At 56.5% G+C, this 27,025-nt stretch overlaps 1 protein-coding gene across 1 annotated transcript in view; it reads right to left on the bottom strand.

Moving 5' to 3' along the window:
- Nucleotides 1-26,337, bottom strand: part of LOC122212676 (cohesin subunit SA-2-like) — a 49,042-nt gene extending 22,705 nt beyond the window's left edge. Inside the window, exons 1-10 of the mRNA XM_042926641.1 lie at nucleotides 26,260-26,337; nucleotides 25,429-25,498; nucleotides 16,986-17,087; nucleotides 16,689-16,814; nucleotides 15,512-15,664; nucleotides 12,480-12,576; nucleotides 12,104-12,180; nucleotides 8,632-8,703; nucleotides 1,839-1,942; nucleotides 1,739-1,791 (exon numbers count right to left, since the gene is read on the bottom strand). Coding sequence (XP_042782575.1) covers nucleotides 1,739-1,791; nucleotides 1,839-1,942; nucleotides 8,632-8,703; nucleotides 12,104-12,180; nucleotides 12,480-12,576; nucleotides 15,512-15,664; nucleotides 16,689-16,814; nucleotides 16,986-17,087; nucleotides 25,429-25,498; nucleotides 26,260-26,264 — 859 coding nt within the window. The 5' untranslated portion in view covers nucleotides 26,265-26,337. The remainder of the gene's footprint in view (nucleotides 1-1,738; nucleotides 1,792-1,838; nucleotides 1,943-8,631; nucleotides 8,704-12,103; nucleotides 12,181-12,479; nucleotides 12,577-15,511; nucleotides 15,665-16,688; nucleotides 16,815-16,985; nucleotides 17,088-25,428; nucleotides 25,499-26,259) is intronic.
- Between the last annotated feature and the right edge of the window lie 688 nt (nucleotides 26,338-27,025).

Raw genomic sequence — 27,025 nt, 5'->3', positions numbered from 1 at the left:
GGGACAGCACGTGCCCAGATGGGCCAGCCCAGGGGACTCTCGTGGGGACAGAGGGACAGCACGTGCCCAGGTAGGCCAGCCCTGGGGACTCTTGTGGGGACTGAGGGACAGCATGTGCCCAGGTGGGCCAGTCCTGGGGGACTCTCATGAGGACAAAGGGACAGGACGTGCCCGGGTGGGCCAGCCCTGGGGACTCTCGTGGGGACAGAGGGACAGGACATGCCCGGGTGGGCCAGCCCTGGGGACTCTCATGAGGACAGAGGGACAGGACGTGACCAGGTGGGCCAGCCCTGGGGACTCTCGTGGGGACAGAGGGACAGGACGTGACCAGGTGGGCCAGCCCTGGGGACTCTCGTGGGGACAGAGGGACCCGACGTGACCAGGTGGGCCAGCCCTGGGGACTCTCGTGGGGCTGAGGGACAGCACGTGCCCAGGTAGGCCAGCACTGGGGACTCTCGTGGGGACTGAGGAACAGCACATGCCCAGATGGGCCAGCGCTGGGGACTCTCATGGGGACAGAGGGACAGCACATGCCCAGATGGGCCAGCGCTGGAGACACTCATGAGGACAGAGGGACAGGACGTGTCTGGGTGAGCCAGTCCTAGAGGACTCTCATGGGGACAGAGGGACAGCACATGCCCAGATGGGCCAGCCCGGGGGACTCTCGTGGGGACAGAGGGACAGCACGTGCCCAGGTAGGCCAGCCCTGGGGACTCTTGTGGGGACTGAGGGACAGCACGTGCCCAGGTGGGCCAGTCCTGGGGGACTCTCGTGGGGACAGAGGGACAGGACGTGACCAGGTGGGCCAGCCCTGGGGACTCTCGTGGGGCTGAGGGACAGCACGTGCCCAGGTAGGCCAGCACTGGGGACTCTCGTGGGGCTGAGGGACAGCACATGCCCAGATGGGCCAGCGCTGGGGACTCTCATGGGGACAGAGGGACAGCACATGCCTGGATGGGCCAGCGCTGGAGACACTCATGAGGACAGAGGGACAGGACGTGCCCGGGTGGGCCAGCCCTGGGGACCCTCGTGGGGACAGAGGGACAGGACGTGCCCGGGTGGGCCAGCCCTGGGGACCCTCGTGGGGACAGAGGGACAGGACGTGCCCGGGTGGGCCAGCCCTGGGGACCCTCGTGGGGACAGAGGGACAGGACGTGCCCGGGTGGGCCAGCCCTGGGGACCCTCGTGGGGACAGAGGGACAGGACGTGCCCGGGTGGGCCAGCCCTGGGGACCCTCGTGGGGACAGAGGGACAGCACGTGCCCAGGTAGACCAGCCCTGGGGACTCTTGTGGGGACTGAGGGACAGCACGTGCCCAGGTGGGCCAGTCCTGGGGGACTCTCATGGGACAGAGGGATAGCACATGCCCAGATGGGCCAGCCCTGGGGACTCTCGTGGAGACAGAGGGGCAGGACATGCCCAGGTGGATCAGTCCTGGGGGACTCTGATGGGGACAGAGGGAGAGGACGTGCCTGGGTGGGCCAGTCCTAGGGGACTCTCGTGGGGACAGAGGGACAGCACGTGCCCAGATGGGCCAGCGCTGGGGACTCCCATGGGGACAGAGGGAGAGGACGTGCCCCGCGGGCCAACCCGGGGGTGTGCTCCTGTGTCCCCTGGCCTCTGCCTCTCTGTCCCCTGCCCCCGTCTCTCAAGTCCCACAGCCCCTGCCCCCGTGTCACACGGCCCCGGCCCCCCGAGTCAGCGGGAGCCCGGGCGCGCGGCCCTGTGCAGTGGCCCACCTGCCAGGGAGCTGGTGTGCCGCAGGCTGTGCACGGCCGAGTTGGTGAGGCCGCTAAGCATGCAGATGACCGTGTCCATGAGGTGTCCGTCACACAGCACCGAAGAGTGTGTCTGTTGCACCAGCAGCTCCGTGAACTCGCAGAAGTTGACCCTGAACCTTTTCCAGAAGGGCCCGGGCCCACGATGGGGTAGAAGTCATTTTGCTGGTTAAGGACACAACAAGGGACAGGGGTGAGGCGCTGTGCCGGTCCTGGCACTCCCAGAATCACAACACGGACCTCTGCTCGCGGACAAGGGGTTCCAGGTCACATGAGCACACCCCGACTGGGCACTTGGGGGTCACACGCCCACCCTGACACGGGGTGACCCCAAGGCTCCCACACCCTGCCCTGGGGGTCACACGCCCACCCTGACACGGGGTGACCCCAAGTCTCCCACACCCTGCCCCTGGGGGTCACACGCCCACCCTGACACGGGGTGACCACACCCTGCCCCTGGAGGTCACACGCCCACCCTGACACGGGGTGACCCCAAGGCTCCCACACCCTGCCCTGGGGGTCACACGCCCACCCTGACACGGGGTGACCCCAAGGCTCCCACACCCTGCCCTGGGGGTCACATGCCCACCCTGACACAGGGTGACCACACCCTGCCCCTGGGGGTCACACGCCCACCCTGACACGGGGTGACCACACCCTGCCCTGGGGGGTCACACGCCCACCCTGACACGGGGTGACCACACCCTGCCTTGGGGGTCACACGCCCACCCTGACACGGGGTGACCACACCCTGCCCCTGGGGGGTCACACGCCCACCCTGACACGGGGTGACCACACCCTGCCCCTGGGGGTCACACGCCCACCCTGACACGGGGTGACCACACCCTGCCCCTGGGGGTCACACGCCCACCCTGACACAGGGTGACCCCAAGGCTCCCACACCCTGCCCTGGGGGTCACACGCCCACCCTGACACGGGGTGACCCCAAGTCTCCCACACCCTGCCCCTGGGGGTCACACGCCCACCCTGACACGGGGTGACCACACCCTGCCCCTGGAGGTCACACGCCCACCCTGACACGGGGTGACCCCAAGGCTCCCACACCCTGCCCTGGGGGTCACACGCCCACCCTGACACGGGGTGACCCCAAGGCTCCCACACCCTGCCCTGGGGGTCACATGCCCACCCTGACACAGGGTGACCACACCCTGCCCCTGGGGGTCACACGCCCACCCTGACACGGGGTGACCACACCCTGCCCCTGGGGGGTCACACGCCCACCCTGACACGGGGTGACCACACCCTGCCTTGGGGGTCACACGCCCACCCTGACACGGGGTGACCACACCCTGCCCCTGGGGGGTCACACGCCCACCCTGACACGGGGTGACCACACCCTGCCCCTGGGGGTCACACGCCCACCCTGACACGGGGTGACCACACCCTGCCCCTGGGGGGTCACACGCCCACCCTGACACGGGGTGACCACACCCTGCCCTGGGGGTCACACGCCCACCCTGACACAGGGTGACCCCAAGTCTCCCACACCCTGCCCCTGGGGGTCACACGCCCACCCTGACACAGGGTGACCACACCCTGCCCCTGGGGGTCACACGCCCACCCTGACACAGGGTGACCACACCCTGCCCCTGGGGGGTCACACGCCCACCCTGATACGGGGTGACCACACCCTGCCCCTGGGGGTCACACGCCCACCCTGACACAGGGTGACCCCAAGGCTCCCACACCCTGCCCCTGGGGGGTCACACGCCCACCCTGATACGGGGTGACCACACCCTGCCCCTGGGGGGTCACACGCCCACCCTGATACGGGGTGACCACACCCTGCCCTGGGGGTCACATGCCCACCCTGACACAGGGTGACCACACCCTGCCCCTGGGGGTCACACGCCCACCCTGACACGGGGTGACCCCAAGGCTCCCACACCCTGCCCTGGGGGTCACACGCCCACCCTGACACAGGGTGACCACACCCTGCCCCTGGGGGGTCACACGCCCACCCTGATACGGGGTGACCACACCCTGCCCTGGGGGTCACACGCCCACCCTGACACAGGGTGACCACACCCTGCCCCTGGGGGTCACACGCCCACCCTGACACAGGGTGACCCCAAGTCTCCCACACCCTGCCCCTGGGGGTCACACGCCCACCCTGACACGGGGTGACCCCAAGTCTCCCACACCCTGCCCCTGGGGGTCACACGCCCACCCTGACACGGGGTGACCACACCCTGCCCTGGGGGTCACATGCCCACCCTGACACAGGGTGACCACACCCTGCCCCTGGGGGTCACACGCCCACCCTGACACGGGGTGACCCCAAGTCTCCCACACCCTGCCCTGGGTGTCACACATCCACCCTGACACAGGGTGACCACACTCTGCCCCTGGGGGTCACACGCCCACCCTGACACGGGGTGACCCCAAGTCTCCCACACCCTGCCCCTGGGGGTCACACGCCCACCCTGACACGGGGTGACCCCAAGTCTCCCACACCCTGCCCCTGGGGGTCACACGCCCACCCTGACACGGGGTGACCACACCCTGCCCTGGGGGTCACATGCCCACCCTGACACAGGGTGACCACACCCTGCCCCTGGGGGTCACACGCCCACCCTGACACGGGGTGACCCCAAGTCTCCCACACCCTGCCCTGGGTGTCACACATCCACCCTGACACAGGGTGACCACACTCTGCCCCTGGGGGTCACACGCCCACCCTGACACGGGGTGACCCCAAGTCTCCCACACCCTGCCCCTGGGGGTCACACGCCCACCCTGACATGGGGTGACCCCAAGTCTCCCACACCCTGCCCCTGGGGGTCACACGCCCACCCTGACACGGGGTGACCCCAAGTCTCCCACACCCTGCCCCTGGGGGTCACACGCCCACCCTGATACGGGGTGACCCCAAGTCTCCCACACCCTGCCCCTGGGTGTCACACATCCACCCTGACACAGGGTGACCACACTCTGCCCCTGGGGGTCACACGCCCACCCTGACACGGGGTGACCCCAAGTCTCCCACACCCTGCCCCTGGGGGTCACACACCTATCCTGACACGGGGTGACTCCAGGTCTCCTACACCCTGCCCCTGAGAGTCACACATCCACCTTGACACAGGGTGACACCAAGTCTCCCACATCCTGCTCTGGGGGTCACACATCCACACTGAGGGTGAGCACACTTCCCAGTGCTGCACCATGGACTCATATCCACACTCAGCAGAGTGACCCCCATTTTCCAAGACCCTGCACCTGGGGGGGGGGTTCAGATGTACCCCACCTTCCTGAGACCCAGAACCTGGGGGGTCACATATCCGCGGCCACCAGGGTCTCCCCACCTCTCCCACACCTGCACCTGAGTGGACTGTCCCACGTCCCCGTGGTCAAGTCAAGAGGCTGTGCTGGGAGGACCCCCACGCGTGGCACCTCGGGTGACCCTCGAGGGAAGCGTGCAGGCCCCTCTCCCAACGCGTGTCCCAGAGAAGCCCGGCCCTCCGCTCTCCGCTCTGCTTCCGGCCGGTTTCAGGTGTTGCAAACAGGGAGTGCCGACCTGAGAGCTACTCCCTTGGCCCTCACGGAGGACTCAGCCCAACCCTGCTCCCGCAGAGGCCACACGCACCCCCCCGAAACGGGGGCTGAAGGAGGCGGCCGGTCCCCGACCCTGCGGGAGACGCGGCCGGACCAGGGAGACGTCTCCTCAGGAAGACACGGCAGGTGCGCTCCCAGACGTGGGCGGCACACTACCCGGGGCCAATCAGCCTACGGCCACGGTCCTTCCGCCCCGCGGGCAATCAGGGCCTCGGGACCGCCTGCCCCCCCGGGGCGATCGGGGCCTCGGGACGACCCGCCCCCCGCCTCCCTCCACTAGGAAAGGGGGTCCTCAGGACGCCCCGCCCCTAGCCTCGCCTTTCTCGTGTTGTACGAATTTGTCTAAATTACCTGCACAGGCTTCACGAGACCCCAAGGGAAGGTGGACCCTGAAGGGACGTCAAGGCTGTGGCCAGAACCCAGCAGGCCGGTGCAGAGCGGTGCCCGGCCCCAGAGCTCGAGGGGCTGGGGATGGACCAGGGACTGCCCCGACATTGTGCCCCTCGTGCACGCACCCCCCCCACGCGGTCCCCCACGGCAGCCTTCACCCTGGGGCAACGCATCCACACCTCTGCTGGGTGTGGGCGGGGACGTGGCCACAGCTTCCCGCCTTGCTCGCATTCACACCTCCGTGCGCAGGGACCGCCCCCTCGGTGCGCAGGGACCGCCCCCTCCTTGCGCAGAGACCGCCCCCTCCGTGCGCAGGGACCGCCCCCTCCGTGCGCAGGGACCGCCCCCTCGGTGCGCAGGGACCGCCCCCTCGGTGCACAGGGACCGCCCCTCCGTGCGCAGGGACCGCCCCCTCCGTGCGCAGGGACCGCCCCCTCGGTGCGCAGGGACCGCCCCCTCCGTGCGCAGGGACCGCCCCCTCCGTGCGCAGGGACCGCCCCCTCCGTGCGCAGGGACCGCCCCTTCCGTGCGCAGGGACCGCCCCCTCCGTGCGCAGGGACCTCCCCACGTCGCGTAGGACCCTTTCTCGTCAGCCCGCCCCTCCTATGCGCACAGCGTCCCACCTGCTAGGACCGCCGTGCGCTGCGTCGTCCAGCCTTCCCCAGTGCACTTGGCACTCAACCCTCCTCCTCGTTCTCCATGCTGGGACCCGGCGCCCCGCGCCTCTGCCCAGGGCTCCGTGCAAACCGCCTCTCCTCACAGCACTCCCTCCGCTCTGCCCCCACAGCCTGGCTTCCTCCATCCCCCCCCAACTGGCTGAGCGCCCCCCACCATTCACTCGGCTGTGAAGGGGAGGGGTGCCCTGCCAGGGATCGGGGGTCACATGGGGGTGCACAGCACAGTCGTTCACTCGAGCCAGCCTCGACCGCAGACCCCAGCGTCAGAACACCTGATGCCGGGGGGGCTCCCGTGCCACTCCCCAGTACGGAGGCTGGGGCACATCTCTAACAGGGTAATAAACGTGTCCACACCGAGGCCAGGCCAGGTCACTAACCGGGTCTGTGAGGTGGGTCCTCAGTCCCCAAACTCGGTGCACTTTGAGAGCGCACGTCCCCACGTGCTCACTGCTGAGCACAGTAACACACGTTACCTGTCTGCACACATGGGATCGTGGGGAATTAACCACATGAGGAACCCCAGGCGCGTCTCCGGCAGGGGCACCTGAAGCCGAGGGGCGACAGGCCGGCCACACGGTGCCCTACATCTCCCTGTTCAGCCACCCGGATGCTCGTGTCTACAGGGACACTTACTGGTCGGGTCATTCCAACTGTGACCAACGCAGTGGTGTCCAGACACTAAAGCACAGAGTACACAGAACGCAGTCAGTTCTAAATATGCCAGTGTAGACGGAACACGGTCAGGTCTCCATGATACAGTGTGCAGAGAACACTGTCAGGTCTCCATGACATAGTGTAGACAGACCACAGTCAGGTCTAAATATGCCAGTGTAGACAGAACACAGTCAGGTCTAAATATGCCAGTGTAGACAGAACACGGTCAGGTCTCGATGATACAGTGTAGACAGAAGGCAGTCAGGTCTAAATAGGCCAGTGTAGACAGAACACAGGTCTCCATGATACAGTGTAGACAGAACATGGTCAGGTCTCCATGATACAGTGTAGACAGAACATGGCCAGGTCTCCATGATATAGTGTAGATGGACACAGATCTCCATGATACAGTGTAGACAGAACATGGTCAGGTCTCCATGATATAGTGTAGATGGACACAGGTCTCCATGATATAGTGTAGACGGACCACAGGTCTCCACGTGCCAGTGTAGATGGAACACAGTAGGTCTCCATGATACAGTGTGCACAGAACACAGTCAGGTCTAAATATGCCAGTGTAGACGAAACACAGTCAGGTCCCAATGTGCCAGTGTAGACAGACAACGGTCAGGCCTAAATGTCCCATGTAGACAGAACACAGCCATGTCTAAAGGTCCCAGTGTAGATAGCACACAGTCAGTTCTCAATCTCCCAGGGTAGACAGAACACAGTCAGGTGTAAATAAATGTCCCGGTGTGAACAGAACACAGTCAAGTCCAAATGTCCCAGTGTAGACAGAACACTATCAGGTCTAAGTGTCGCAGTGTAGACGGAACACAGTGAGGTTGTAATGTCCCGTGTAGGGGCACCCGGGTGGCTCAACTGGTCAAGCGTCCAACTCAGTTTTGGCTCAGGTCACGATCTCAGGGTCGTTTGTTGTGAGGTTGAACCCCTGCAGGTGCTTGGGATTCTCTCTCCCTCTGCCCCTCCTCCGCTCACGCTCTCTCCCTCTCTCAAAGTAAATAAACTTTAAAAAATCCCCTGTAGACAGAACACCAATCTACAGGACAGTGTAGACAGAACACACTCAGGGCTAGATGTCGCAGTGTAGACAGAACTCGCTAAGTGAGGTCACTTCTGCAGAACGTGTCAGGTCTAGTCGTCCCATCACACCAGACACAGCCTGGCTTAAACGATCTCATCCGAAGCAGAACGCGGTCGGGTGTGAGTGTAGACTGAGCACCGCCAGGTAATCCCCCCTCGTGGACAAGACTCAGATGCTCAAGAGGATCCAGTGTGGACAGGACAGGGTCAGGTCAGGAGGAGCCCCCGCTCGCCAGTCAGGACACAGGGTCAGTATCAGCAGGACTCTGTGCGCTAGGCCCACGGTCCCCGGGACCCATGCACGTGGACCCTCGTGTGCGCCCAGGGAGCCCACCCTGCGTGCGGAAGGAAGTCGGGAGCCACGCGGACGCCCAACTGACTTGGGGCTCACCAGGGAGCTGCACACAAACCCCCCATCTTCAAACGCCGCCAAACGTGAGACGAAAGCTTTACCAGTTTCTCTGGCCACATGATGGTCAGGATCCACGGGTACGCCAGAAACTTCTTGTAGTACAGCCCGGTCTCCTGAATGGACAGAGGACAGGTGGCCGTGAGGTGAAGCGTCCCCCGCTGCCACAAGCCCCAGACACCCGGGGGAGCCCCGGCAGGGACCAGCCTGCGCAGCACAGGGCACTGGGGGCTGGCGTCCACCTACCCGGGGGCCGGGCCCGTGGGGGTGGGATGCTCGGGCAGCCCAGAGCAGGCACGCCCCGCCTCCGCGAGGGGGCCCCGCGCCTAGCTTCGTGTCACTGTCCTCGGGACAGGTGGTGACAGACTGCTTCTGTGGCGCTCAGCCACTGTGTGTCCACGGGCCTGACACACAGGGCACGCCTTGTGTCTGCTCTGGAGGCCGGGACAGGGAGAGGTCACGGCACACAGGCCGTTCTCAACAGAGAACCTGGGAGTGTTTGAGCTTCTCACGCCCACGTCTCCATGAGGCTCCTCCTGTGGCCGTGCGGGTCACCATGCCCACGGGGGGCCCTGCACCCCGTGGCATTGCCCTACGGACACGTCCAGGGGCCTGCTGTGGGAAGTGCTGGGCGTCCCATGAGGGCGCCAGGCTGGGGGGCTGGAAAAGCCCCCACTGCCGCTTCTGGCATGGGGGAGGGTGGACAGGGCCCGACCTGGTGACGGGGACCCTCTGAGGAAGCAGACCCAATCCGAGTAGCCATCGTGGGAGTGGTTCCGGCAGACACACGCAGCAACACACAAACACACACATGCATTCGCTCAATCACATGCACAGTGCACACGCGTGTGTACCTGCACGCACACGCATGCGGTAACACATGCACATGTGCATTTGCTCACTTGCGTGTACAGTGCACGCACATGCACACGCACATGCAGTAACACGCTCACATATGCACATACATGTGCATCCGCTCATGTGCACAGTGCACACACGTGTGTACCCATGCATGCATACGTGCAGTAACGCATTCACACATGCACACGTGCATGTGCATTTGCTCACTTGTGTGTACAGTGCACACGTGTGCACACGCACATGCAGTAACACACTCACACATGCACATCCATGTGCATTTGCTCATGTGCACAGTGCACACACGTGTGTACCCATGCACGCATACATGCAGTAACACGTTCACATATGCACACATACATGTGCATTTGCTCACTTGAGTATAGTGCACACACGTGTATCTGCACACATGTGCATTCTCTTGCTCACATGCACAGTGCACATGTGTATCTGTATGCAGACACATGTAGCAACACGCTCACATATGCACACATACATGTGCATTCGCTCGCTCACAGTGCACATGCATGCACATGTAGCAGCACACGCATAGGGCATAAAGTGAATTGGCAGGGCGTGAATATGAGAATACACGCAGTAACACACATGCACACAGACGTGTGCATGTGCTCGCTCACATGTACACTGCACACACGTGTGTACCTGCACACACATGCATGCAGTAACACACTCACATATGCACACACATGTGCATTTGCTCACTTGCGTGTACAGTGCACACATGTGTATCTGCATGCACACACATGTAGCAACATGCTCACGTATGCACACATGCATGTGCATTTGCTCACTCACGTGCCCAGCACACATGCATGCACATGTAGCAGCACACGCATGGGGCATAAAGTGAACATGGCAGGGCGTGAATTGCTAAACGCGGGCGAAATTCATGTATTCTCCCCTTTTTCTTAGGTTTGACATTTTTAAAACAAAACGTTAAAGAAAAAATTTAATGTTCACTGACTTGATGCACAGCACTTCTGAAAACACTTCATGAATATTTTAAGGTGTGAGAAATTAATGTAGATATTACATCTGTCCCTAAATGGATGAGTCAATCAGTGAACTGTAGTCCACGGACAGAGTGGAATGTGCCTCGGCCTTGAAAATAAGGAAGGACGTTCTGCACCTGCCACTACGTGGACGGACCTTGGGGACATGATGCTCAGTGACATAAGCCAGACAGAAGGACAAATCGTGTGTGAGTGCGCATACATGGGGTCCCTAGAGGAGTCACATCCGCAGAGACAGAGAGTAGATGGTGGAGCCAGGGGCTGGGGACGGGGACGGGCAGTCAGTGGTTCATGGGGACACAGCTTCAGTTTGAGGAGATGGAAAGTTCTGGAGATGATGTTGCAGATGGTTGCACAGCAACGTGAATGTGCTCAGTGCCACTGAGGTGTGTACCTAAAAGGGATTAAGGTGACGCATTTCATATTGTATGTATTTTACCACAATTTAAAAAAACCTTTTTGGGCACCTGGGTGGCTCGGTTGGTTGAGCGCATGACTTCGGCTCAGGTCATGATCTCACAGTTCGTGAGTCGGAGCCCCGCGTCAGGCTCTGTGTGGACACCTCGGAGCCTGGAGCCTGCTTCACCTTCTGTGTCTCCCTCTCTCTCTGCCCCTCCCCTGTTCACACTCTGTCTCTGTCTCTGTCTCTGTCTCTCTCAAAAATAAATGAACATCAAAAAATGTCTTAAGAAGCCTTTTTAAACGAGAATAGTGCTTGAATGCAAGAAGGTGGTCAGCCTCACTAATAATCCAGGAAACCGAAACCAGAGGTACCACGTGCACACCTACCAGACTAGCAAAACCTAACAACATCGCATCACGCACTGGCAGGGAACAGGACCAAGGCGACGTCTAACACACAGGTAGAGGCTCCTGCTTGGGCACACACGTTGGTGCCACCTCGCACAGGAAAACGTGTGCATGCACAGGCCGTAAGTTACAGAAACACGTGAAGACGCACAGCAGGACACACGGACAGCAGACGTTTGCAGCGACACACAGACAGAGCGCGAAACCAACCCGAACGCCATCAGAAGCAGAATGGAGACAGGAAGGACGCATAGGCGTGCGATGGAACATTCCACAGCTGTGCACCAGACGGCTTCACGCGATAACACTGGTCAGAATCATTCTGTCAAGCGTGTCTCCCGTGCAGAGACCTGGGCGCCAGGTGACATCATCTACAGATGCCCACGTGGGACAGATATGCCATGGCATGTTCTGGGCACCAAGTTCGGGGCATGGTTACGTCCCGGTGGGGAGGAGGTCAGGACGGGGGCAGGGCACGTCTGGGCACGTACTGGCCACGCTCTCTCTGCATCTGGACGATGGCCACGTGGTTACCGTTTTATAACGGTACTTTCCACGTACACGATGGAATCTCCAATAGTAACTAAAGGTCAAATTTTCCTTTACAGAGAATCGTGGTCTCCCCAGCGGAAGAAGGGCCGCTTCTCCCAGGGACGTGAGGGCGGACGGTGTCTACCTGTGCAATCGTGACGCCTGGGCTGCTTCAGCCTGCAAGCCTGATGGCGAACCCACAGGCTTGGGGGACACGGGGCAGCAGGGAAGATCCTGTGACCCCCAGGCCCCGGGCTCATGGAGGGCACGGAGCCCGCCTCACCTGGTCAAACTTCTCGGTCATCTTGTGAACCACACTGTTGCCTTGGTTGGTCTGGTACAGCTCGGCCGTCACCATCCCTGGGAGAGAAAGAAGCTCACTCAACATGAAAACGCGGTTTGCACCACCCCTCCTCCTTCTCCTGGGAGGGCGTGGGAGGTGGGCGGGGCCACGACACCTCATCCCTCAGAGGCCACGGCAAGGCCACAGGAGTAATCCGGCCTCGCTGCTCCCCAAAAAACCAAGATCTCCTACCCAAACCAGCCTCTGGAGGAGGCCCCAGCCCGCCCAGTGTCTTAGGACCACAGTCGGCCAGGACAGTGAGGCCCAGCCGGCACGTGAGAGAGAGAGGCCCAGGAGTGCCAGGAGCATGGCTCACCTTCACAGCCACAGCACTGGACGAAGAAGCTGATGAGGTCCAGCAGGGCCAGCTCCCTGTCCTCCTTGTAAGACTGGACCCACTCCTCGACAGCCGTCTGCAGGGGCAGCAGCACAGGTGAGCACACGTGTGTGATGACGCACATGTGACAGGCCAGCAGTGAGGACACAGGTGTGATGGTGTGTGTGTTATGGGCCAGCAATGACCACGTGTGTGTGATCAGGCGTGTGACGGGTGGCAGTGAGCACATGTGTGTGTGATCAGGCATGTGATGGGCAGTGGTGAGCACATGAGTGTGTGATCAGGCATGTGACAGGTGGCAGTGAGCACGTGTGTGTGATCAGGCGTGTGACAGGCGGCGGTGAGCATGTGTGTGTGATCAGGCATGTGATGGGCAGTGGGGAGCACGCGTGTGTGTGTGATCAGGCATGTGACAGTTGGCAGGGCAGCTGTGAGCACGTGTGTGTGTGATCAGGCATGTTAAGGGCAGCAGTGAGCACAAGTGTGTGATCAGGCGTGTGAGGGGCAGCAGTGAGCATGTGTGTGTGATCAGGCGTGTGATGGGTGGTGGTGAGCATGTGTGTGTGATCAGGCATGTGACAAGTGGCAGTGAGCACGTGTGTGATCAGGCATGCGATGGGCAATGGTCAGCACGTGTGTGTGATCAGGCGTGTGATGAGCAGTGGTAAGCATGTGTGTATGTGATCAGGCGTGTGACAGGTGGTGGTGAGCACATGTGTGTGATTAAGTGTGTGATGGGCGGTGGTGAGCATGTGTGTGATCAGGCATGTGATGGGCGGTGGTGAGTACGTGTGTATGATCAGGCGTGTAAAGGGCGGTGGTGAGCATGTGAGACAGGCATGTGTGATGGGCAGTGGTGCACACGTGTGTGATTAGGCATGTAAAGGGCAGCAGTGAGCATGTGTGTGTGTGATCAGGTGTGTGACAGGCGGTAGTGAGCACGTGTGTGTGATCAGGCGTGTGACAGGCGGTAGCGAGCATGTGTGTGTGATCAGGCGTGTGACAGGCGGTAGTGAGCACGTGTGTGTGATTAAGTCTGTGACGGGTAGCAGTGAGCATGTGTGTGTGAGATCAGGCATGTTAAGGGTGGCAGTGAGCACAAGTGTGTGATCAGGCATGTGACAGGCAGCAGTGAGCACGTGTGTGTGATCTGGCGTGTGACGGGAGGTGGTGACCGTGTGTGTGATCAGGCATGTGATGGGCAGTGCTGAGCACGTGTGTGTGTGATCAGGCGTTTGACGGGTAGTAGTGAGCATGTGTGTGTGATTAGGCGTGTGACTGGTGGCAGTGAGCACGTGTGTGTGATCAGGTGTGTGATGGGCGGTGGTGAGCACGTGTGTGTGTGATCAGGTGTGTGATAGGCAGTGATGATCATGTGTGTGTGTGATCAGGTGTATGAAGGGTGGTGGTGAGCACATGTGATGGGCAGCGGTGAGCATATGTGTGATCAGGTGTGTGACAGGTGACAGTGAGCACGTGTGTGTGTGATAAGGTGTGTGATGGGCGGCGGTGAGCATGTGTGTATGTTCAGGCGTGTTATGGGTGGCGGTGAGCACATGTGTGGGTGATCAAATGTGTGACGGGTGGCAGTGAGCACGTGTGTGTGATCAGGCGTGTGACGGGCGGCAGTGAGCACGTGTGTGATCAGGTGTGTGAACAGTGGCGGTGCGTACGTGAGTGTGATTAGGCATGTGACGGGTGGTGGTGAACACGTGTGACAGGCGGCGGTGAGCACATGTGTGATCAGGTGTGTGATGGGTGACGGTGAGCATGTGTGTCTGATCAGGTATGTGACGGGCAGCAGTGAGCACGTGTGTGTCATCAGGCATGTGACAGGTGGAGGTGAGCATGTGTGTGTGTGATCAGGTGTGTGATGGGAGGTGGTAAGCATGTGTGTGTGTGATCAGGCATGTGACGGGTGGTGGTGAGCATGTGTGTATGTGATCAGGCATGTGACAGGCAGTGGTGAGCACATATGTGTGTCATCAGGCGTGTGAAGGGTAGCAATGAGCACATGTGTGTGATCAGAGGTGTGTCAAATGGCAGTAAGCACGTGTGTGTGATCAGGCATATGATGGGTGGTGGTGAGCACGTGTGTGTGTGATCAGGTGTGTGAAGGGTGGCAGTGAGCACGTGTGTGTGCTCAGATGTGTGACAGACGGTGATGAACCCATGTGTGTGTCATCAGGCGTGTGACGGGCAGTGGTGAGCACGTGTGTGATCAGGCGTGTGACGGGAGGTGGTGAGCACGTCTGTGTGTGTGATCAGGTGTGTGAAGGGTGGCGGTGAGCACATGTGATAGGCGGCAGTGAGCACATGTGTGTGTCATCAGGTGTGTGACAGGCAGCAGTGAGCACGTGTATGATCAGGTGTGTGACAAGCGGTGGTGAACACATCTGTGTGTCATCAGGTGTGTGACGGGTGGTAGTGAGCACATGTGTGTGTGTGTCATCCGGTGTGTGACAAGTGGCAGTGAGCACATGTGTGTGCCATCAGGTGTGTGACAGGCGGCGGTGAGCATGTGTGTGTGTCATCAGGTGTGTGATAGGCAGCGGTGAGCACGTGTGTATGTGATTAGGCGTGTGACAGGTAGTGAGCACATGTGTGTGTCATCAGGCGTGTGACAGGCGGCAGTGAGCACGTGTGTGTGTCATCAGGTGTGTGACAGGCAGCGGTGAACACGTGTGTATGTGATTAGGCGTGTGATGGGTGGCAGTGAGCACGTGTGTGTGTCATCAGGTGTGTGACGGGCAGCGGTGAGCACGTGTGTGTGTCATCAGGTGTGTGCTAGGCGGCGGTGAGCACGTGTGTGTGTGATCCGGTGTGTGACAGGCGGCAGTGAACACGTGTGACGGGCATATATGGCCGGCACACCTGTTGGCTGGGTACACAGGGCAGCACAGAGCTGTGGCCAGTGTCGTCCTGACCCTGTGGGGACACTCAGCCCCTGATGGCCCCAGCAGCGTGTGTCGCACCCGCGTCCAGCCCACGTCCCCTGCGGTGGGCGGTACCTGCACAGAGTTCTTCCCCAGGGCAACCATCTCAAACAGGGTCACCTCTGCGGTGATGGCCACTTTCCTCTTGCGGTACTTCCGCGGGGGCCGCCCTCGCCGGCAGGTGCCCTGCCCACGGGCATCCTGGGCCCCCGAGGTTGCTCCCTGAGCCTGAAACCAAAGAGTGGGATGTGACGGGCTGCACCGCACACCCTGTGTCCCGGGCAGGTGAGGAGGGTGTAGCCCCCCACACACACCCGGGGACGCAGGGGCGCACCGTGGTGGCCCTAGGCAGGAACCCTGGACCATCGGGAGCACACAGCTGTGAAGGAGACCTGGACATTCAGGAGACAACTGGCCGCACCCCCTAGGGGTGCCCACCTGTCACCATGTGCTCACACTTTCACACCAAATAGCTCTCAGCTCCTCATGGCCTGTCCTGTACCCGCTGCAAGGGGTCCATGATCACCTGAGACCCTGGGCAGGGAGGGGGCTTCAGGCACCTGAAACGGAGGGTGCAGGAGCAACCCCAGACCCCCAGGCGGGGGGATCAATTCCAGGGAGCAGGGAGGGTTTCCCCAGACCCCCAGGCAGGGGCATCGATGCCAGGGAGCAGCGAGGGGACACTGAGCCTGAAGAGGGGAGCAGGAGTCATCGTGTCTGAGGACGGTCAGGGGGTGGGAACACCGTGTCCAAGGTCAGGGGATAGGATGCCATATCCATGGTTGGGGGAGGGGACGCCGTGTCCAAGCATGGGGAGGGGACGCCGTGTCCATGGTTGGGGAGGGGACTCCGTGTCCATGGTCGGGGATGATGCTGTGTCCGAGGATGGGGGAGAAGATGCCGTGTCCATGGTTGGGGGAGGGTACTCCATGTCCGTGGTTGGGGGAGGGGACGCCGTGTCCAAGGACGAGGGAGGGGATGCTATGTCCGAGGATGGGGGAGGGAAGGAACACCCCATCTGCGGACACAGGAGAGGACACCACCTCCAAAGACCAACAGTGGAAGTGCGCTGGACTGCAGGGCCCTGGTGGGCCTGGGGTTTGGTGGGCAGGCAGTAGAGAGAAGCCTCCAGGACCCGGTCCTCAAGCTGGCAGCACCTGGCCCGGCACAGGGGAGCACAGCACCACCCAGCCCGCCCAGCCCTCCCCACAGTGGTCAATACCAGTATGGAGCCCCTCCTCCCGGACATCACCTCAAAGAAGGTCACCATGGAGATGAACTGGCCAGCCTCGTTCCTGTACCTCCTGCGTGTGGCCCGCCCACGCCGTCGGAATCCAATCCCACTGACATCCCGGATCCCTGAGGGTCCTTCCTGCACCTACAGCCAGAGAGCAGGATGTGAAGGGCCAGGAAATGGTGCTAAGTGGAGGCCAGCTTAATGAGAGGACCCCTTAACTCCAGGACCCAGGGGGCAGGAAGTGTCCACTAGAACTGCCCATCCCCACCAGGGGCCCCCGGGAGAGGAGGGTGGCCACCCCATGTCACCCACCGCTGCTGCAGGACAGAGGTCTCGGCCAGGGTCTCTGACTGTCATCACGCCCTCAGCTGGGTGCTCAGACACAAGCCTCCGCTGCCACAAACCACCAGTGTCCTGGGGACAGCAAGCCATCTTAAACCCCATCCTGAGGACTGTCTCTCAGGGATATGGGGTTCCCATCACCCCACTGGTCAGAGCCCCAGATAGAGATGGGGAGCTCAGGCCAGTGACCAGCAAGGCTGGGGGAGGTAAGACCCATGATATGAGCCGGCTCTCCCTGTCCTTCTGGGAGGGGTGGGCCCAGTGGCCCCGCAGAAGCAGGACTGAGACCACCACAGCCTCAAGGGGCACAGGGAGAGTAACCCAGAGCCAAGGGTCACATGTGCAGACAGCAGAACTTGGGCGTCACTCCTGGGCACACCTGCCCAATAGAGCATGGCCTTCCCTAGTGGGATGCTGCTACTGCATGGGGACCAGCATGGATGCAGTGAAAGAACCACGGCCATGCCTGTCCTGACTCGATGCTCCCCTGCCCACTAGCGTCCGACCCACCAGGGGCTCACGGATACCATGAGCCCATAAGGGCCATCCTGGGGCACAGACGGTCTTCAGGACAAGTGTGCCCACTTGTGGGTGCCCCACACCCCTGCATCCCTACACTGTGGGCCTCTGTGACACCACCACATGACAGTCTTCCACAAACGAGAACATCTGAGGGCTGTAGTACTAGGCTGGCTGGCCCACTGATAACCTCACCATAACACACATCTGGTTCTGCTTGTAGGAACCCCACACTGATATGTGTGCACACTGAAGGCTGTGCCTCAGCAACACGCTGGAGATAGATTGGCATGTCCTCAAACTTAAAAGTGAATTTAGCAAGGCCAATTCAAGGTCAGTTTAATAAAATCAATCATATTTCTAAAAACAAGCAATGAAAACCTGGATACTGAAATTAAAAAAAAAAAAACAACACTAGCTATTACAACAGTTCCCCCAAAATGGAATACTTAGATATCAACCTAACAAAATAGGTGTGGGATATGTGTATTGAAAACTACAAGATTTTGATGAAAAAAATCAAATAAGGCTTTCAGAAACGGTGAGCTATACCATGTTCATGGAATGGAATGGAGAAATGGATCATTCTGCAACAGCTGGAGATTCAATACTGAACTCTTAATAATGGACAGAACAACCAGACAGAAGACCAGTGAGGACAAACAAGACTTAACAAACCAACTAGATCTAAGACACATATACTGAACCCTCCACCCAGCAACAGCACACACCTTCTGCTCATGTGTTCTTAGCACATTCCCCAGAATACACTACACGTTAGACCACCAATGAAGTCTTATTAGATTTCAAAAGACAGATAACATACAAAGTATCTTCTCTGACCACAACAGTATGAAGTAGAAATCAATAACAGAAGGAAAACTGGAAAATTCACAAAACTATGAAAGAACAAGTGGTTCAGAGAAGAAATCACAAGGGAGATTAGAAAATATCTAGGGACAGGGACTTCAAGCTGTATCACAAAGCTGTAATCATCAAGACTATGGTACTGGCACGAAAACAGACAATCAATGGAACAGAATAGAGAATCCAGAAATGGACCCACAAACGTATGGCCAACTAATCTTTGACAAAGCAGGAAAGAACATCCGATGGAATAAAGACAGTCTCTTCAGCAAGTGGTGCTGGGAAAACTGGACAGCGACATGCAGAAGAACGAACCTGGACCACTTTCTTACACCAGACACAAAAATAAACTCAAAATGGATGAAAGACCTAAGTGTGAGACAGGAAGCCATCAAAATCCTCAAGGAGAAAGCAGGCAAAAACCTCTTTGATCTTGGCCGCAGCAACTTCTTACTCAACACATCTCCGGAGGCAAGGGAAACAAAAGCAAAAATGAACTACTGGGACCTCATCAAAATAAAAAGCTTTTGCACAGCGAAGGAAACAATCAGCAAAACTAAAAGGCAACCGACAGAATGGGAGAAGATATTTGCAAATGACATATCAGATAAAGGGTTAGTATCCAAAATCTATAAAGAACTTATCAAACTCAACACCCAAAACAACAAATAATCCAGTGACGAAATGGACAAAGACATGAATAGACACTTCTCTAAAGAAGACATCCAGATGGCCAACCGACACAGGAAAAAATGCTCAACTTCACTCATCATCAGGGAAATACAAATCCAAACCACAATGAGATACCACCTTACACCTGTCAGAATGGCTCACATTAACAACTCAGGCAACAACAGATGTTGGCGAGGATGCAGAGAAAGAGGATCTCTTTTGCATTGTTGGTGGCAATGCAAGCTGGTGCAGCCTCTCTGGAAAACAGTATGGAGGTTCCTCAAAAAAACTAAAAATAGAACTACCCCAGGACCCAGCAAATGCACTACTAGGCATTTATCCAAGGGATACAGGTGTGCTGTTTCAAAGGGACACGTGCACCCCCATGTTTATAGCAGCACTATCAACAATAGACAAAGTATGGAAAGAGCCCAAATGTCCATCAATGGATGAATGGATAAAGAAGGGGTGGTTTATATATATACAATGGAGTATTACTCATCAATCAAAAAGAATGAAATCTTGGATGGGACTAGAGGGTATTATGCTAAGTGAAATTAGTCAGAGAAAGACAAATTATCATATGACTTCCCTCATATGAGGACTTTAAGATATAAAACAGATGAACACAAGGGAAGGGAAGCAAAAGTAATATAAAAAACAGGCAGGGGGACAAAACGTAAGAGACTCTTAAATATGGAAAACAAACAGAGGGTTACTGGAGGTGTTGTGGGAGGGGAGATGGGCTAAACGGGTAAGTGGCATTAAGGAATCTACTCCTGAAATCATTGTTGCGCTATATGCTAACTAACTTGGGTGTAAATTTAAAAAATAAAAAATAAATTAATTTTTTAAAAAAAGAAAAGGAAAAGAAAATATTTAGGGACAAATGCAAGTGAAAATCAACATAACTAAAGCTTTTGGAATGGTGGGAAAGTGGTGCTAATGGGAAATTTACAGTTGTAAATGTTGGCACCAAAAACCAAGAAAGATCTTAGATCAACAACACAACTTTACAACTTGAGGAATGAGAAAAAGAACGTCAAATTAAATCCAAAGGTAGCAGAAGGAAGGACCTAACAAAGAATTAAAACGGAGATAAACACAATAGGTAATGGAAAAACAATAGAGAAAACCCAATGAAACCAAAAGCTGGTTCTTCAAAAAGATAACAGATTTGGGGTGCCTGGCTGGCTCAGTTGGAAAAGCATGGAACTCTTAACCTTGGGGTTGTGAGTTCAAGCCCCACATTGGGTGTAGAGATTACTTAAATAAATAAAACTTAAAATAAAAAAGATAACCGTTAACAAACCTTTAGCTTAGATGGGCTAAGGGCAAAAGAGTAAAGATTCAAATTACGAAAATCGGGACTGAAAGTGGGGGCATTATTACAGATTCCACAGAAACAGGTTTATAACATCACAGCAGCAAACGGGATGACGTATATGAAATAGACAAATTCCTAGAAACACAAAACCTAGTAAGACTAAGTCACACAGAAATAGAAAATCTGAAAAGAAAAGCTTTTAACCTGAAGACTTCACTGAGGAATTCTACCAAAGGATTTTAGGAAAACTAACACCAATCCTTCTCAAACTTTTCCAAACATTGAAGAGGGGGGGAACACTTGCCAACTCATTCCAGAAAGCCAGCATTCCTCGGATTCCAAAGCCAGACAGACGCTACAAGGAAACCACACGGACATCCCTCATGAACACTGATGTAAAAATCCTCAACAAGATACCAGCGAACGGAACTCAGAGGACTAGACAGCATGACCAAGCGGGACTTATTCCTAGAATAGAAGGTTGGTCTGACATACAAAAACTGATCATCGTAAGGCACCATGTCAACAGGATTAAGGAAAAATATCACATGATCAACTCAACAGGTTCAGAAAAAGTATCGGACAGAATTCAACACCCTTTCATAATAAAAACATTTAAAAAATAAAATTAACTAAGAATAGAAGGAAAGTATCTCAATGTAATCAAAGCCATCTAGAGCTTTGTAAATATTTATGCCCCCAACTTGGAACACCTAAGTATATAAATCAATTAATAACAAACATAAAGAAACCCATTGAGGGGCGCCTGGGTGGCTCAGTCGGTTGGGCGTCCGACTTCAGCTCAGGTCACGATCTCGCCGTCTGTGAGTTCGAGCCCCGCATCGGGCTCTGGGCTGATGGCTCAGAGCCTGGAGCCTGCTTCTGATTCTGTGTCTCCCTCTCTCTCTGCCCCTCCTTCATTCATGCTCTGTCTCTCTCTGTCTCAAAAATAAATAAAACGTTAAAAAAATTTTTTTTTTAAAAAAAGAAACCCATTGATAACATTTCAATAATAGTAGGGGACTTTGACAATAGCATCAAAAAGAATAAAATACTTAAGTGTTACCCGAGATGGTGAAAGATTTGTACGATGAAAAGTACAAAACATTGCCGGAAGAAATTAAAGAAGATGTACAGAAATGGAAATGCATCCCACCTTCATGGACTGAAAGACTTCAGAGGATTAGAATGTGAACGTGACCCAAAGTGATCTCGATTCGGTGCACTCCCAATCAACATCTCCGCCTACGTTTTTCTAGATATTAGTAAGCTGATTCTAAAATGTATAGAAAGAAAAAGGAACTCGAACAGCCAAAGTAACGTTCAAAAACAACAACATTGGAGGATTCGCACTCATTTCAAACGTTAGTATAAAGCCATAGACAATCAAGACTGTGTGGTAGTCGGCAAAAGGATATCCCGTAGATCAGTGGAACAGGACAGAGTCCAGAAGTAGAAGCACGCAAATATGGTCAATTGGCCTTTTCTAAAATTGCTAAGGCAACTCCACCGAAAGAAGATAATCTGCTTAAAAATACGGTACTGAACAGGGGCTCTTGGGGGGCTCAGTCGGTTAAGCTTCCGACTTGGGCTGAGGTCATGATCTCACGGTCCGTGGGTTCGAGCCCCGCGTCGGGCTCTGTGCTGACAGCTCGGAGCCTGGAGCCTGCTTCGGACTCTGTGTCTCCCACTCTCTGCCCCTCCCCTGGTCCACATTCTCTCTCTCTCTCTCTCTCTCTCTCTCTGCCCCTCCCCGTGCTCATGCTCTCTCTTTCCCTCTCTCAAAAATAAATATTTTTAAAAAAGAACTCTCAAAAAAATTAAGTTCGTTAAAAAAGAAGTCTCAAAACTCAACAACAAACCACTCGATAGAGGAGAGTCACAAACGATTTTAACAGAGTCCTCGCCTGAAGATACACACAGGTGGGGCCCTTAGTGGACGACAGTCACGTCATTAGGCACTAGGGAAGGGGAACTGCAAACCCACCGCCATTAGAACGTTCACGTGTGCCTACCAGTCACCGTGCCGCTGGCATTTACCCGAGAGAAACAGAGGCATCTTTCCGCACGAAGGCTTGTGCACAAATGTTCCCGGCAGCTTTATCAGGGATAAGGAAACCTCCCAACAACCCAAATGTCCCGTCCACAGTAAACGGACACACAGACGGTGGTCGGTCCACAGGTGCAGCAACCACTCTGTAATAAAAGGAATGAACCGGGGCGCCTGGGGGCCTCGGGCAGTTAAGCCTGTGACTCTTGGTTTTGGTTGGGGTCGTGATCTCCTGGCTCACGACATCGAGGCTTGCTTCGGGCTCTGCCCTGATGCTGCCTGGGATTCTCTGTCCCCCCCCCCCACACACACACCCCGTCCCTCCCCTGCCCACAGTCTCTCTTTCTCAAAATAAATAAACTTTTAAAAAGTAAAAAATAAAGAAAATACAGGAATGAACTACCGACCCATTCCAATATGGTTGAATGCGAACATACTTAATTATGCTGAGTGAATGATGCCCGAGCACCAAGAAAAAGAAATCGTAGTGCGTGAGTCCCTGTATATAACCCTCTAGGAAATGCACACAGTGTCACGGTCAGGGACAGGGCAGACTGGAGTGGGTGTGGAGAGGTGTTGGGTCTGCCACTGCGAAGGCTTACAAGATCTGGAGGGGGCAGGAGGGGTGGAGATAGTCATCATCCTGATGGCGGTGATGCCCAGAAGGTGTCCACGTGTGTTAAACCACACACTTTCAATACGTGTTTATTTCATACCAAGTGTTTGAAAACAATTTTTTAATGTTTATTTATTTTTGAGAGAGAGAGAGAGAGAGTGCAGGCAGGGGAGGGGCAGAGAGAGAGGGAGACACGGAATCCGAAGCGGGCTCCGGGCTCCGAGCCGTCAGCACAGAGCCCCACTCGGGGCTCAGACTCAACGAGCCGTGAGATCATGACGTGAGCCGAGTCGGATGCTTCACCGACTAAGCCACCCGGGTGCCCCTCACACCAAGCGTCTGAAACAAAAACGAGCTTGACTCTCCAGGACCAGCACGAATAAATTAAAAACGGCATGTTGGGGCGCCTGGGTGGCGCAGTCGGTTGAGCGTCCGACTTCAGCCAGGTCACGATCTCGCGGTCCATGAGTTCGAGCCCCGCATCAGGCTCTGGGCTGATGGCTCGGAGCCTGGAGCCTGTTTCCGATTCTGTGTCTCCCTCTCTCTCTGCCCCTCCCCCGTTCATGCTCTGTCTCTCTCTGTCCCAAAAATAAAAAACGTTGAAAAAAAAAAATTTGAAAAAAAAAAAAAAAAAAAAAAAAAAAAAAAAAAAAAAAAAAAAAACGGCATGTATTTTGGTCGTGGGGAGGGGGACACAGCAGGATCAGGGGAGGAGACCACCAAGTGGAGCCCCAGAAGCACAATGTGTGGCCAGTAAACAGCCAACCGCAGTGCTACGAATGCGTCCTGGGGACACAGCCCTGGGGGGCTTTGCACGCGCCCAGACACGCATGACCCCTGACGTCGTGCTGGCTTAAAGCCACGGGGGCCTCAGTCTAACCCGCCTGTCTGCGTGCTCCTGAGCCAACTCTGCAGACTCGCACGCACATTCGAGGCCACGATGACCAACCCTCACCATCTCAGGTCCCAAGCAGCCACCCCAGCTACAGTCGGACCGCCACGTATTTTCATTCTCAAGTCAGGAGTGACTGGAAAACAGTAACCTCACGACACTGTGGTCGCACCCCCATGTATACATGACAAGCCCGGTTAACGTTAGGGGTTATTAACTAAACTGCTACGTGGCCGACAGACCACCCTGTGGTCTGTGATTGCTGTCTACACAGCAATGCAAACTCACTCCAAGGATACTCAGGAGACAGGTGAAACTTACAAATCTTGTTTCCTATTTTGTTTGTTTCTGCTTTTTTTTTTTTTTTTTTTTTTTTTTAGTAGGTTCTACACCCAACATGGGACTCGAACTCACAACCCTGAGATGAAGAGTTGCATGCTTGGGGGTGGGGCGCCTGGGTGGCTCCGTCGGTTGAGCATCCGACTCTGGCTCTGGTCCTGATCTCACGGTTCATGGGTTCGAGCCCCCAGTCAGCTCTGTGCTGACGGCTGGGAGCCTGGAGCCTTCTTCGGATTCTGTGTCTCCCTCTCTCTCTGCCCCTCCCCTGCCTGCACTCTGTCTCTCTCTCTCTCTCTCAAATCTGTCAAAAATAAATAAACATTAAACAAATAACAACAAAAACAGAAGAGTTGCATGGTGTGGCAACTGATCCAGCCAGGCACATCCTTAAGCCTAAAATTTCATAAGATGAAAAAAAGAAACTATAAAACAATATATACCATTTGAACTCATTTTTTATTAAATTTTAGGATATATATATGCACATGCGTGCATGCAGATATGCAAATACACACATGCGTGCATACAGATATGCAAATACACACATGCGTGTGTGTGTACGTGCATAAAAAGCCTGGAAGAGGGACACGTGGCTGGTACACCACGCTTGCTCTCACGTTGTGAGTTCGAATCCCAGTTTGGACACAGAGATGGCTTTAAGAAAAAAAAAAAAAGAAAACTAGAAGAATATTCAGGAAAATATATTTTTTTAATTTCTTTAATGTTTAATTTATTTTTGAGAGAGACAGAGAGAGACAGAGCGTGAGCAGGGCAGAGGCAGAGAGCGAGGGAGACACGGAATCCGAAGCAGGATCCAGGCTCCGAGCCGTCAGCACAGAGCCCGACGCGGGGCTCGAACTCACGCGAGATCACGCGAGATCATGACCTGAGCCCAAGTGGGGGGGCTCAACCGACCGAGCCACGCAGGTGCCCCTGTAGCAAAATGTTACTAGTGAGCGCTGTCGGGACAGATTATAAGGGATCCGTGTTTTTCTCCCGCGTTCCTGTCTACACCTTGCCATCTGCATGAACGTGTCACAACCCCCCCCCCCCGAGGGAAACACGCAGCTTAGGCCCACGTAACCAGCGTGTATCCGCGTGGCCACGGATTCCGCCAGCACGGGCACTTACCGGCACGGTGTCCTGACCACCGCCATCGCACACGGGCATCAGGTTCCCCTCCTCTTGGCCAGACCTTTCGCTGAGACACGAGAAAAGTCAGACTGCTGCGTGGAGCCCTTGAGGCTGCAAGCCACGTAATGGCACAGCCACCCCCCCACTCGCTCGGTGAGTCTTTCCCGAGCTACAGGCAGTTCCACACGCTGGGGCTTTTCAGCACACGCTCTTAAAATTCGACGTTTTTAAATTGTTGTCGGCAGAGGAAAGAACGCCCCCAAAGTCAGACAATGCCAAGCAATGGGGAGTGGCTCGGCTCACAGAGGGGACAAAACCGTCCGTCTCCGCATGCTTGGGAAGGGGGTTAAACGACCGGCGGCCCCTGATTCCAACTGCGCCCGGTTCGGGGCTTCTGACACACCAGGACACATCTCCCCATCCAATCCACGATGTCTCTTAACAACCACGGGTGTTTGAGACTCGGGAAAATGGAACACTTTCCACGCGAAGGCAAAACACGAGCGGTTTTTCCACACGGCTGTGCGAGCCCCCTCCCACCGTGTTGTGTTCACCGCGCCACGACCCCAGGCGACTGGCACCTGTCTCCTCTCTCCCCTACTTCTTCCTACAGCCTCAACACCATTTTCACGCCAACATCTACGCCGTTTATCACACACACTAGACGTCTCGAGGGCTGTCTGCTGAATCAAGTCTGCAGACAGCTCTGGGTTAGCACGGAGGTGAGGTTGTAGGATGAACTTACTTGGCAGGAAACCGTCTACCACCCCCCTCAGCAGCCTCAGGGCATAGTGTCAATAGTGAAGGAGTAAAAAAAAAATGCGTTACCTCATTATCAAGTGTTAATCCTCACCGTCGTCCCTCCCCAAGCCACCCCCAGAAACCGCCGGGCAGGCAGGCTCCAGGGGACAGCGCTGGCGATGCGGCCCGGACGGCGACGGCGACGGGGACCGAGGAAGCGGAGAGGTCTGAGTGCGGCGAAGAACCTGGCGCCCCGCGCAGCCCTGGAAACGCGAGCTCCGGTAGGTCTGCTCGCCCAAGTAAGACTGCACTCCGTCTACAGGAGGCAGGGCTTGGAGGAGGGGACCTGCCCGAATCTTACGCCAGGGGGCGTCACAGGACCACAGCGAGCTCCTGTGCGATCGCCAGCCGGCCTCCCGCTGCAGAGAAGCTTCGCCCCAGGATCTCAGAGCAAGGCCCCGCAGAGACACCCTCCCCGGGACACAAGGCCCCGTGCTTTCTCCGCGGACTCACTGGTGCCCGTGCCCTGTGCTGGCGGTCGGAAGCCGTGGGACGGGGCGGAGGGCTGGGGGACCGGCCCCGGAACGATCTACGCCATCAGCACACACACACTCGTGCGTTCGTTACTGTAGGTTCTAATCCACACTCTGATTCCATCAGCAAGGAAATGGCACCCAGGACTCACGGCCCGTGGGGGCGTCACTGGCGACACCGGGTCGAGATCCCAAGCTCGCCCATTTTCTTTGAGACAGACGCACGACAGCTCAACTCAATTCCAACCGTGCCCGACGTGGTCACACTGGCTGGGGGGGGGGGGGGGGGGGGGCACAGGACAGTTCCTGCCAGTACAGTA

Source organism: Panthera leo, chromosome Y (assembly GCF_018350215.1).
Source record: "Panthera leo isolate Ple1 chromosome Y, P.leo_Ple1_pat1.1, whole genome shotgun sequence".
Classification (NCBI taxonomy): Eukaryota; Metazoa; Chordata; class Mammalia; order Carnivora; family Felidae; genus Panthera; species Panthera leo.
This window is presented reverse-complemented; position numbering and strand designations above follow the sequence as displayed.